This window comes from Sus scrofa, chromosome 1 (genome assembly GCF_000003025.6).
Source record: "Sus scrofa isolate TJ Tabasco breed Duroc chromosome 1, Sscrofa11.1, whole genome shotgun sequence".
Lineage (NCBI taxonomy): Eukaryota > Metazoa > Chordata > Mammalia > Artiodactyla > Suidae > Sus > Sus scrofa.
In genome coordinates this window covers 232478333-232492318 of record NC_010443.5, presented here as the reverse complement: position 1 = coordinate 232492318, position 13986 = coordinate 232478333, and the positions used below count along the sequence as shown (strand labels likewise).

General features: G+C 40.9%; 1 protein-coding gene across 9 annotated transcripts in view; it reads right to left on the bottom strand.

Annotated features, from left to right (window-relative positions):
- Window positions 1-13986, bottom strand: part of TLE4 (transducin like enhancer of split 4) — a 148808-nt gene that overhangs the window by 12448 nt on the left and 122374 nt on the right. For all 9 annotated transcript variants that reach the window (XM_001924195.6, XM_005660177.3, XM_005660175.3 and 6 more), the window contains 6 exons: window positions 9884-10003; window positions 8950-9003; window positions 8299-8451; window positions 6942-7074; window positions 5802-5995; window positions 4714-4790 (listed from right to left, as the gene is read on the bottom strand). In XM_001924195.6, coding sequence (XP_001924230.3) covers window positions 4714-4790; window positions 5802-5995; window positions 6942-7074; window positions 8299-8451; window positions 8950-9003; window positions 9884-10003 — 731 coding nt within the window. The remainder of the gene's footprint in view (window positions 1-4713; window positions 4791-5801; window positions 5996-6941; window positions 7075-8298; window positions 8452-8949; window positions 9004-9883; window positions 10004-13986) is intronic.

Below are 13986 nucleotides of genomic sequence, written 5' to 3'. Positions count from 1 at the left end.
AGGGAGAGAGAGAGAGGCTGGTTAAGAAGGCCAGCGTGAGAATTTCACAAACAAAATTTACTGAATACTGAAGTAGGATATTATTGGGGCGAAGCCATTCATAGAATAAATTTGGTAGCAAGGAGTATAAGGGATAGGAGGAATAAGAGACAATTATCCCAATAATCTAGATGAGAGGCAACAGGGGACCTGAACTAGGCAAGGAGAAGGATGATACACTAGAAGTAATAGTGGATATAAAATTCTGAAGGATTTAACTAATGAGATGTGAGGAAGGAGCCAATAATTACTGTGTTTCTGAGCTCAAGGAACAAAGAACAGAGTACTTGTAGTTACTGAAAAATGGGCAAATGGGGAGGAGGATCTAGTCTGAGGAATAATTTTGTGAATATTATACATTTGTAGTGGAATATATACTCAAAATGCTGACAAACAGCTAAAAAATACAGAGTAGGTAGGTATGGGGAGCCAGAGAAATATGTAATCTGAACTCTTCTCTCTCTCTCTCTCTCTCTCCACACACACACACACACACACACACACACACACACACACACACACGGCTGGTACAGTTACTAGGAGCTAAGAGTAGTCTCCAAATGAGATGGTGAAGAGAAGGGATGTTTGGACTTTCTGACAGAGGTATACTTCAAATGTTTCAGACTCTGCAAATCACTCCTTAAAATATGTGTATTGGGGAGTTCCCGTCGTGGTGTAGCAGAAACGAATCTGACCAGGAACCACGAGGTTGTGGGTGTGATCCTTGGCCTCGCTCAGTGGGTTAAGGATATGTATTTGTGTATGCAGTGGGAGTTCCCGTCGTGGCTCAGTGGTAACAAACCACCTGACTAGTATCCATGAGGACACCAGTTCAATCCCTGCCCTAACTCAGTGGATTAAGGATCCGGTGTTGCCATGAGCTATGGTGTAGGTCGCAGATGAGGCTCAGATCTCAGTTGCTATGGCTATGGTGTAGGCTGGTAGCTGTAGCTTGGATTTGACCCCTAGCCTGGGAACTTCCGTATGCCATGGGAGTGGCTCTAAAAAGACAAAAAGAAAAAAAATATGTATAGTGAAACTGTTATTTTATTTGGATCACCATCTTCTGATGAAATACTTCAGAAGGTTCATGGTCTTCCCCCCTCCTTGCCTCTTTCCAAGAAGCCCAGTTCTGTAATGTCACATTCATCATTTTCACGCTTCACAACACCTTCCCCAAGTTTTCGGCTTCTCACAAGATGGAACTAGACCTTGAATTCACAATTAAAGATCTGGCTGTTGTACTTCATGAAGAAGGATAGAAGACTGGGTTTAGTAGCATATGAACCCACTAGCGGTTTAGCCAGCCCACAAATACTTGAGGGTTTGTTGCATGTCAGGAATTGTTCCTATTTTGAAAAATCTTGCTTTATAAAAGCAAATAAACACAACAGAGAAGAATTTCTGAATTGTGAGCAGCCTATAACCTGTAAGCCTGAGATCTTTTGTCACAGCTGAATTCACATGCCATGTCCCATAATATAATTAGTGCAATGCTTTTAATCATATAGTTTTACACTATTTATAGAAGTTTCATTTAAGCAGCAGGTGAGGGAAGAAGTCACTTTTGGTTTATGTTGAAATTAAACTATATTGTCATTCCAGTTACTTACTGAATGAAAACTTTGCTAATTCACCAGAATAAACAGGAGGATCCAGTGTGAATTATCGAATAAATGCTTTTTTACTCATTAGTTTGGAACATGCATTTAATTATAATTTTTGATAACATCTAGCAATTATTCTGTAAAAATAATTAAGACAGAGATGCATGACTGTTTTGAGTCTTTCTAAAGAAAGGCAGTTACTTTGTGTGTGTGGTGTGGGAGGCCTTTAGGTGATTTATTATGTTTTTATGTTCTAGTACCAAAAATAGTTTTTCTGTTGAAAAAATATGCACAAGACAAAATTTCACTACTCTGTATCCTGTGATCTGGAGAGATATACAACTGTTACAATCATTTCTTTTGTAAAAATCTATTAATAAGAAGTATTTCTCTCTGTACATAAATGTGTGTGGATTTATATGTCTTGGTGCCCTGTTAAAAGACACACCAATAACAGGAACAGGGAGTCTAATATACTAAACGTAATCTTCTTGGACCATCTCTGTCCCCCATTATGTTCTACTGCATAAGCAACTGAAAAACTGGTAATAGTCTGGGCAAAGCTCAAGGGGAAATGCTGCAGCAGTTGATTGGATAGGTGCCATATACCAAACATGGTACTAAACACCCAAATGCTCAACACATTATCTCATCCCCAGGCCCTCCTTGTCAGGGAGGTGGCAGCCCTGTTATCTTTTTTTTGTTTTTTGTTTTTTTAATAAGACATCTTTGGCATGTGAATGAGAAGAGGACACAGTTGTCTATTCAAAAGAGACCTAAGTATACATGTAGGCAGCCACAAGAAGGCAAAGGAAACAAATACCCCCTTTTCCCTGGAAACCTGAGGCGTGCCAGTTTTATTCCAAGTTGCTACTTTCCTAAGAGGGGCACTAGTAAGCCCCCTGGAGAGGGAATCAACTTGGATTAAGCCTGAAGTGTTTTTTTTTTTTTTTTTTTTTGCTTTTAAGGGCAGAACCCGAGGCATATGGAAGTTCCCAGGCTAGGGGCTGAAGCAGAGCTACAGCTGCTGGCCTACACCATCCCACAGTGACTCGGGATCCAAGCCACATCTGCAACCCACACCATCCCACAGTGACTCGGGACCCAAGCCACATCTGCAACCCACACCATAGCTCACGACAACATTGGATCCCCAACCCACTGAGCAAGGCCAGGGATCAACCCACATCCTCATGGTCACTAGTTGGATTTGTCTCCACTGCACCAAAACAGGAATTCCCAGCCCTGTTTTAGAGATGAGCCAACCAAAGCTCACAAAGTTAAGAAACTGCATTGAGTCATGTCTTTCCTAGTATCAGTTGAGAGTCAGGATTCAAACATGGACTGTCACACTCCAGAACTCATATACACCATGCTCTTTGGAATTCCTCATGTCATTTGCCAACTGCGTTAGCTGTGATTTCATCACTCCAGGAACAAAAATTCTCAACTACCCTCCAACCATCAACCCTCCCCAAAGGATCTCAACAATTTTATATTGCTACATGTCAGGACTGGGGGAAGGGAGGGAGCCCAGCTCAAGGGTCTCAAGGCTCAGAACCACCTCCTGAATCAGACCAGCTGTGACTCTTCAACTGGCCCAACTTCCCAACTCTAGACTGTTGTTGCTTCTTTAGATACACCTAACACACTTTTACCTTGTGTGGCCTCTGGGCAGCAGCAGAGACGAGAAGCATGGCCTTATCTGGAAGTGTTACACTAAAGCTCTGAGTGCAGTGTCCGGTTATATAGGTGGTCACTATAGGGTACCTGTAATTGGGACAATACCGCTTCCCTCAGGTAACCTCTCCATCTCCACAGGTTCATATGGAACTTATAGATATTCAGTTATTTGATTAACCCTATGACCGTGTGTTATTTAGTCACTGCTTGAAATAGACCAAACTTTCACCTTCAAATACATCATGGCTCTTGGTCAACAAGACTTGTCAAGTCAGTCAACAACTATTTGCAGAACACACACAAGTACACAGAATTTTATGGTAATTTATATTTATACCTTCAACTCTCAAGGAACTCCAAGTCTAATTTGCCTTGTCTTCCTTATTAATCAGTCAAATATTTACTGAGCAACTAGGCTATGGAGCCAGCACTGTGTTTCATGCAACAGGGAAGTTGAGGATAGAGTCTGTAGAGAAGTTACAGAAGGAAGAACCAAGAATAATGATGCACTAGGTGGAAAGTGATGGAAGGGTCAAGGTCAGGCATGATTAACACTGTGGGGCCAGCAATATGGGGAAAAAAGAAGACACACAGGAAACAACACTTTGACAACTGAGTGTAAAGCAGTGAATAAATAAACAAAGAGTGGTCAGAGAAAGATGTGAATAGCATATATCTATCTTTAGTCATTCATTCATTTGCCCACTGCACAAACATAAATTGTGAGCACCGATTGGGAAGATGAAGCCAAAGAGGGAAGAGAATTGTGCATAGGAAGTAATAAAAAGGTATACCAGATTGAAATGAAAGATGTGGAATGACATGGTGAGAGATTACAACACACAAGAGGCTGGAACAACTGATATGAGTATTTTGCCTTTATAGCTCGAGGGAACTATGAATACAGAGGCTCCAAATACTCAGCTCACAGGATAAGAACAACTAAGCAAGCCATCTATTCCAGAAACACATTCAAGTGTAAGACCACACTTCTTTCTTTTCAGCCTTTGAAGTTTGGCATGTCTTTTCCTAACATGCTCAAATTTTGAGCATCCAGGTTTGAACATAAGAAGACATTTTTTTTTCAAGGCAACAAATGAACTGCCTTGAAATCAGTAAGAAAGAAGACCTGACTGCTGGAATGCCTCGGCAATTTGAATTTCCATATTAGAAGCTGGAGATTTTAAATTGAAAATACAAAACCTCACCTCATTACCTCTTTCCTTGTGCTAAGAGAAAATAAAAAATACTTTGCGAAATAAACAAATAAAGACATCCGCAAGCCACAGGCACTTGCCAACACTATCCAGTAGCACTCAGAGTCTAGAGGGCCTGTGTGGGCCCAGATGCAGAGTAAGTGTGAGGCACACCGGAAGGTACTCACGGTTTTCCTCCGGGAATGCCTGTCAGGTTTGGAGGTATCGCAGGCACACGCATGTGATGGTGTGGATCAAATCCAACCTAAAGATTTTCCCAAGCAAAACAATAAAATCAACAGTCACATTAACTCATTTCATCCTACTCAAAATCTTTTCAAATCCTAGTAGAATAGATGCAATTAGAGAAATATATATTTATTTACTGATGGAATGATAGGATATTTATGATTTTTTAAAAAATATATTTTATTGGAGTTCCTACTGTGGTGCAACAGGATCAGCGGCATCTCTGCAGCACCAGGACGCAGGTTCAATCTCTGGCCTGGCACAGTCGATTACAAGATCCAGTGTTGCTACAGCTGTACCTGCAGCTGCAGCATAGGTCACAACTACAGCTCAGATCTGATCCCTGGCCCAGGAACTCCATATGCTGCAGGGAAGCCAAAAGCAGAAAGAAAACCATTTATTGAAGTACAGCTGATTCACAATGTTGTGTTAGGATGTTTATGATTTAATGGTGACATACTTGGGGTGGAACACACATGAAAAAACTGGTATTATTATTGAAGCTCATGATGAAAGGGAAGGGTTCACTACATTATTTCTCTACTTTTGTCGATTTAACACATTATTTATTTATTTAGCTTTTTTTTAGGGCCACACCTGCGGCATATGAAAGTTCCTAGGCTAAAGGTCAAATTACAGCTGCAGCTGCTGGCCACAGCCACAGGGATGCAGGATCCGAGCCACATCTGCAACCTAAACCACAGCTCATGACAACAGTGGATCCTTAACCCACTGAGCAAGTCCAGGGATCGAATACACATCCTCATGGATACTAGTCAGGTTCATTACCACTGAGCCACAATGGGAATTCCCCATACTTTTTAGAAAAGAATATAAAATAAAAAAGAAATCCCCTCACCATACAAAAGAAAATGAGTCTCACAACATAATTACACATAATTTAATTTACAAATATGTGCAGGTTCCTTTATAAGTACCTCAAATTATATAAGCTACCATAAAAAATATGGATACCAATTCTCTGAGTTCTGAAACACTTTTATTCTGTAAAAGCTCACCAACGTACCACGGGGGATCGGCCATAGGCAGCAGCTGCAGCTGCAGCTGCAGCAGCTGCGCTCATTTGCGGGGAGATGTTGTGTAGCCCCGCATAGGCAGCTCCAGGGCTGGTCAGCTCCCCATTCATCCCGGCGTGGGGCACAATTCCAAAAGGGGTTGGATATGGACAAGGTACTGCCATGGGGGTCCTTAGGCTTGAGGCTACAAACCAAAGCAGAAGGGAGGAGAGAAACCAAGGACACAGGAAACAAAGATCAAGTATAATGAAATCAGAAGTAAGACATTCTTACATATGTTTTAAAAAAAATAGGACCCATAATTCAAATAAGCATTATTTCATTTACTAAAAATTTTTTATTGACGTATAGCTGTTTTATAATGCTGTGGTAATTTCTGTTGCCTCAGTTACATATATAGATACAGATATATACACATACATTCCTTTTCATATTCACTTCCATTATTGCAGGATACTGAACATAGTTCCCTGTGTTACAAAGTAGGTCCTTGTGGTTTACCCACTCTATATGTAGTAGTTTTGCATCTGCTAATCCCAAACTTCCAATCTCCCACCTGCCACCTGCCCCTCTTGGCACCAAAGTCTCTTCTCTCTATTTGTGTGTCTGCTTTTGTTTCATTGACATGTTCACTTGCGTTGTTTTTAAATTCCACATATAAGTGGTATCATATGATATCAAATGAGATGTATTTACATTTTTATTTATTTTTGCTTTTTAAGGCCGCACCCGCAGCATATGGAAGTTCTCAGGCTAGGGGCTGAATGACCTATACCACAGCTCATGGCAACACCTGATCCTTAACCCACTGCCAGGGATTGGACCCACACCCTCATAGATACTAGCTGGGTTTATTTCCAATGAGACACACAATGGGAACTCCGAATAAGCATATTCTAATATTTTCGAAAGTCATTCAAGCCTATACCAAGGTTCACACATTCTCGTATTTTACTGAACACCGACTGTATTTGCCAGACATGGTTAAGTGCCAGGTGCTTGACCCCAATTAAATAACAGCCACCCAATGCTGGTCATTAGTACTCTTAATGCATCACACTCTTTAAATTACTTTAGTTTCTTTAAAAACAAGAAGCATAAATATGTAGAGAAACTTGTTTCTTACTAACCCAAGGGGTCGACTCCTGGTGGTTTTCCGGGAACAGGCCTCAATCCGGGAGTGGAATTACTGCCTGGGGTGGGTGCATCGGTTCGTGGAGTAGGGGTATTGGACTTTGACACAGGAGTAGTAGACTTTTCATTCTAACAAGAGATGTAATGGAAATACACTGGTAATTAGAACACAATTTTAACAATTATGTTAAAACATTTAAAAAGGTTAAAAAAAAGGAAAGGAAAAAAAGGAATGGAAAAGATTCTTCAGCATGGGCCTTTATTTTCATCAGTTAACAAGAGTTACAACAAAGAAACAAAAAGTTTCCCTGAGACCACAAAACCAATGTTTAGGAGGTCATAAATCGAAGCTGAATGTGGGGTAGAGCAGACCATTTCCAGGAAACTGGTCTGAGTCAGGCAGAGGGTGACAAATCATGATGTCCTGATATGATTGGCCACATGCTAGTTGCTTTAAGACTGAGTGGTTTGAGTTGGGTTCCTGATGGATTGTTCTTGACACAAAAGGCTCCCTGATTATTAACAGGTCCCATTAAAAAATATTCAAGCCTGAATCATCAGAGATCAGCACAGAAGAGCTGCCATTACAAGAGGGCCGGAAGGCCAAGAGAAAACAGAAAAAAACTTAATATAGCCCTACGTCAGACATCCTTTAAATCTCCAGACAATCTGAGGAATTTTCTTTCCTTCAGTTGTGAATTCAAAAGGTTATCTGAAAACTGAATTTGCCTTTTTTCTCTTTTAATGCTATGTTACAAGGAAATAACTGGTGAGGAAAAAGGAAGACACACCACATAAAAATGCAATTAACTACACAGCCGCAGTAGAAGAGGGTATGGGGAGATTATCTTGACTTGCAAGCAGTTTCATTTTTGCATTTGTGATTTGTGGTGTGAGACAAGGTAGACTTTTACACAAATGACAGATTACTTTTTAGATAGGAAAGGAAAATTATTGCAGTCATATATATAGCTTGGTAATTCAAACAAAGCTAGCAACAAAATCACATCCAAGCCCCAAACTAAATTTACCATAAACCACAGGTGACAAAACCATCTCTGTAGCCCCAGTGTGCATTTCTTCATCTTCGCTGAGACATGTCTCACTCAATTTCCCCACGTCCCTCCTCTATCATTGCAAAAAAGACTAACAAAACAAACATCCATCACCAACAAGTCTGTGCACCCATTCTGTCCTAGAAGTACTTTTGTCAATTAAACTTTAATACTGAACATATGCATGTATTTGGAAAGAAAAGTCCTATGGAAAAATGTGGAAAGGAAGAAATTTTAAGAATAATTAAACCTAACCACCTGGAAATAACGCTAAGAAAGATGGTAGTAAGCTGCTTACAAGGCTGAGCTCTTTTGATTTGGAGGAAGGAGTACTACTGGAGGATGCGATCGAGGCCGGGCTGACTGGAGCATCCTTCTTGAGCAAGCGTGTCTTGTCTAGGCCATTCTCTCTTGGGGAATGTGCTGGGCTCCCTCGAGGGGACGACGGATCCTACAAGAGAACGACAAGGGCGTTAAAAGCAGCATGGTGCATCCACAATGTCAGAGTACTTGGTGTGGACGTTTCTAGCCAAAAGTCTTCAATAGCTTAAGAGTGAAAAATGTTCTGGATTGATTAGATCTTAAGACTCATCAAACTCCTGAAGAAAATATTCAGTACTGAAGTCCATGAAAAAACCCACAATATTTGTAGTATTTATTCAAAACAGAAGCAAAAATCAAAACTCTACAAATCTGCAGGTCACTTGTCAATGAGACCTGCAGGCTGACCACAGACATCTGGTGTGCATTCATGGTGGTAACAAAACACACGTGCACTTCAAAGAAAATAATAGCAATAAAAAAAGGATCAGAAAAACATAAATTTTTCAGGTAAGTAAAATGTGGGTGTCTTTAGAAATTAAGGCAACACCACAGATACTAATTGTTGGGACACTGGTCATTGTGGTAACTGAGTAAGAGCAGGAAGTTAAATGAGCCACAAACATACCTCATTGGAAACGTCAACCACCAAGTTGTCATCACTCTTCTCACCATCGCTGTCCTGCATTGACAATTGAGAAGCATTATCTCTTCCCCCAGCGCAAAAAAAAAAAGAAAAAAAAAAAAAAAAGAAGGAAAAAAAGCAGCCAGATTTACCCTAGATAAGTCCAGACTAATCCTCACGTTATAAAAATGAACTGCACTATAGAGTGCTAAATGCTCTACAACGTTCTTTAACCCTCACAATGATGTTATGAGGCAGGTAACAGTGCGATTCCATCTTACAGTTTCAAAAACTGCAGCTCATGGCTTGTTACTCCACTGTGACAAGTGCAAAATGGCACGCCCACACTACATAATCCAGCCTACAGATGGGTGGACTTGTTCGGTCAGTGTTTTTTAAAAATGGGTAAGTAGCCACAATTTTAAAATTGGGAGGTTTCACATGAAAATTCAAATTCTCAGGTTTTTTTCTTTTTGTTTTTTCCTTTTCTTTTTTGAGACCTTGCAGGGTACCACCATAGGAAGAGGAGCAGGGTCAGCTTGCCTTCATTATCGGTGAGGCCCATCCAGCTTGCTCCCTTCACTGTGTGACCTGAAGAACCAGTCGCTGAAGGAAAGTGAGCTTCAAACCATGCTAGGGCCACATTTGGATGTCTAAATTATATTCCACAAAACTTGCTATATTCCTCAGCACACGAGGTCATCTACACATATTAACAGGTTTTCTATGAGTTTCACATTTTTCCTTAATCCTAGGCTGATCACAGAAGCAAATACATCTATAAAAACACTATGGAACACCCAAGTCTTCCATAAGTTGCCAGACAAAAAAGTACTGTTTTCTGGCTCACATACACTCACTAGTAAGAAAGTGAAAAGGCTGCTGATTAAAAAGCCAGGTAAACTGCCTCCTCCCAAGCAAAGGTGAGTAAACCTACATAACGAGCTGCAATTTCCTTTTCTTCAGTTTTCTGCTTTTTGCTATCAGAGGAGTAGTCGGTGGAGTTTCTGTGCTTCTCAGCACCTCGGAAACTGGCCGATGGGGATACTGAAGAGCTCTGCAATTAGAAAGGAAAGTGGGATTGAGAGATGATAGGCCATTTAACAATGTCATTTTTTAAATCTTGAAACTTTATTTCCTTTTTGTTGTTTAGTACACACTGCTATGAGAGGAGAGAGAAAGAAGGAGGTAAAAGGAAGGAGAGAACAGAGCTACTGAGAGAAAAGCAAGGAGAAAAAAAAAAGGGTGGAGAGAAAAGACTAAGAAGTAAAGACGGATCAGAGGGAGCAGGGGAACAAAATGGGAGGCAAGGAAGAGGTTAAATGCAAAAGGCAGAGAAGGTCTGGTCTTAAGAAGAAGTTTATATTTTACCAAGAAAGGAAGCAGCTATCAGAGAAAGAGGAGGAAGAAAAGGCAGGCTCCCTCACACCGCCAAATTTGCTGGCTGCTGGGAAGCCAGTACTTTAAGCCTCTACAGGGAAACTGAACAAATCAGAGTCCAGCTTGAGAGATAATTACTAATTCTTCAATGAAAATAAGAGGAGAGGTATTCTTTGGGGACTTGAGCACATAAATACGGTGATCGTGACACAAAGGTCATATTTACAGAATTCTGCTTGGTTGCACAGCTAAGGGCTTGAGAGGTAGAGAGTAGCAGGTAATACAACAATAACAACAAAACCATACTTCCAAAAATAAGCTTTATTCTCTGATTCCTGGAGTTTCCATGACCCTGTTCTTTTTTAATCTCTGGAAAGCCAGGTACCCCATTACGACAGGGGAATGGCGAAAGATGGTCCTTCCCTCTTGGGATCACAGGGGAAAGGTAATCTTATAGGCTCAGGCCACTTCTGTCATCTGTCTGCTCTTCCAAAGAGCTCTCAACTGGAGGAGTACCACACACAGAAAACCAACACCAGTGACAGAAACTGAAGCACAAAGAATGAGCCTGCCATCAAGACCAGGTGGTTACTGCACACTTTTACATGATAGGACAGCTTAAAACCATGGATGGAGTTCCTGTCGTGGCGCAGTGGTTAACAAATCTGACTAGGAACCATGAGGTTGCGGCTCGGATCCAGCGTTGCTGCGGCTCTGGCATAGGCCGGTGGCTGCAGCTCTGATTCAACCCCTAGCCTGGGAACCTCCATATGCCACGGGAGTGGCCCAAGAAATAGCAAAAAAAAGACAAAAACAAAACAAAACAAGAAAAACAAAAACAAAACCATGGATGAAGAAGTAAAGAAAGTACTAATAAAAACTGGAACTAACTTTAAGAAGTGGCTAGTGACTCAGTCCCAAAATGACCAAAGATAAGCTCTAAATAAAGGTGAGGTGCAAGAGAGGGAGCAGGGCTGATCTGCTGAGGGTGAATTGCAAAGGCCTGAGGAGCCAAGTTCCTCAGGAGAGCACCAGTGCAGGACTCCTAAGCCCTAAATTAACCCAGTCGGGAAAGGGCTGGTCTTGGAAGGCAGAGGAAAGAAAACTTGAAAAAAAAGTTCTGGGAAGAACAAAGAATCACCACTCAAATCTTTGCCTGACATCTAAATCAATTTAGAAGACGGTTCAGTAAAGCTCTTCCTCATTTATAACTTTATTCATCTCATATAAAATTTACTCCTTGTACTTTTTTCTTTATCTTAGTCTGTGAGCAACAATTAACATTCTTAAAGATGCACAATATTTACAAGAGCCTTTTAATTATGGGAGACGGTGTGATATCCAGAACTTTTGGCTCTATATTCTGTTTTACTTCCACTGAACCATAATGTCACATTCTCTTTTGTGACTAAACTTTTGTTAGAGGAAAACCAATAGGCTTTTTTCACCCCCGGGTCAGCATAGCTACCAAAAGATCACCCCCTAGTGGTCAGCAGTGGTGATGGCAACTCCACCATTAGCTCCAAAGGCAGGTAGGGGTGCAGGGTAGGAGTTAGGAGGAGGAAGAAAATGAGAAGGACCAGTGAGTGGGTTCCCATTGCTGGGGGCTCGAGAGCTCTAGACCCTTCCTTCCTACATCACTCCCTCTCAAGTTTTCATATGATTATTCTAAATGTATGCACCAAACCCCGTTAACTATCCCTACTCAAACCTTCACTCCTATGCTTGGTGGCAGAAGAGGTGGCAGGTATTATTCATCAAGGCTAAAGACTGAAGCAAAGCATTAGAACCCAAATGATTTTTAAACATGGATTGATTGCTTCTTGGCTTTCAAATCTGTCCACTGAGTTCCAATCTTTATGTCATAAAACTTCGTTCAGTGTTTCTGCTTTGCTTTCCTACCATGACCAAATGAAATTAGGTCATTATGACCATTATTCTATTGACACCATGCACACAAACATCATGGGTGAACTACCACATTTAATGCCAAAACCCTGTATCTAGCTTCTCCCCTCTCCAGGCTATCCCTCCACATTTCTGGGATTCATTTCCCAAACAGAGGTTCTCACTTTTCCTTAAACTTCAGACAAGAGCTGTTTTCCAAAGTGCTTCATTCCCTGACCCAATCCAGGGCCTGGCCTCAGCTCAGACCTTTGAGCTTGTTGATTCCCAGTTTTCAATGCACTGGGAGTCTTCCTTCCTGGCTTTCGAGAATTTCTTTTCCTCATTATCTTATTTTTCTCATCATTCTTAAGAGCCACCTCTAGTGTCACTATTCAAAGCTCCCTCGGACAGTGTCAGGCAGAATTAATCATTTCTCTTTGTTTTGATGAGAGAAGCACTCTCAATTTATAGGTATTTGTTTAAAGGGACACTTCCCCCTCCAGGCTGTGAGTTACTGGGGGGAGGGGCACCCAGCACAGTGGGTGGCATAGAACTGTCCAGAAATTGTTATGAACATAGTGACGGAACAATCCCTCTGCACTCCCCAATCTTAATCCAAAATTCATGTGACACGTTCTTTTTCAGAGGGCTCTTGGCCCAATAGATCCACAGGAAACCCTTCATTGGAGTAAGATCTGAGGTATGGTGCCCCTTGGATCTGGCAATATGGCAGCTCTGCCCCTTCTTGACCTGACTGCTCTCTTTCTTCTACATGCCTCCATCCTAACTTGATACTTCATAAAAAGAAGAAAAACTGAGGGTACATGTGTATGATTAACTGAGTCTTTTGACTCTGATACTCTAAACTGAACATTATTTCCACTCTGTCAAAAAGGAAAAACTGATTTTTAAATGACAACAAAATACTTGCTTAAAAATACTAAATGGTAACGCTGATTTATTGGCACACATGTACAAATAGGTTTTTTTGTTTGTTTTTTAACTGGCTGTTTCAGGCACTGGGGACATTATTTTAGTTATAAATTTTAATGTAGAACAGAGTTACATGTTGGAATTTCATGATAGAATGATTGGGTAGTTAATTATCACTAGCATTTAAAGGTTAAGCTGCACAATAGGCACTGGAGCAATCAGCAATGTTCTAATGACACAATTGCTCTAGAATCAAATTGGACTTGGCATGGACTCTCATCATGAATCTTACAAGTCCACCATTCTGCCACTGGAAGGCTGTTTAGATCTTTGCTAGACATGTGAACAAGAGGAATTAAAGAAATACTGATAAAGACATGCTTTTTCAAGAAGAGCTAATTTTTATTCCCTTACTGCTATTTTATTGTATTATTATTTTATTTTTTGGCTGCACCCACAGCATATGGAAGTTCCCAGACCAGGAAGTGAATCCAAGCCACAGCTGGGACCTATGCTGCAGCTGCAGCAATGCCAAATCCTTAACCCACTGCATCACAGTGGGAACACCCTCCTATCTTAGCTAAGTTAGATATTTTCCTAACTTATTACATAAGAAACTTACTGGAACTACATTATCACTCTTCATAAGTCCACAAACTTGGAAACATTAGCATACATCTTTATCGCTACAGTTTGATCACACAAATATACCAGCAAACTTATCATTGCAGAGTCACAATCACAAAGCAGTGGCTGGGAGTTCCTACTGTGGCTCAGCGGAAATGAATCTGACTAGCATCCATGAGGATACAGGTTTGATTCCTGGCCTCACTTAGTGGG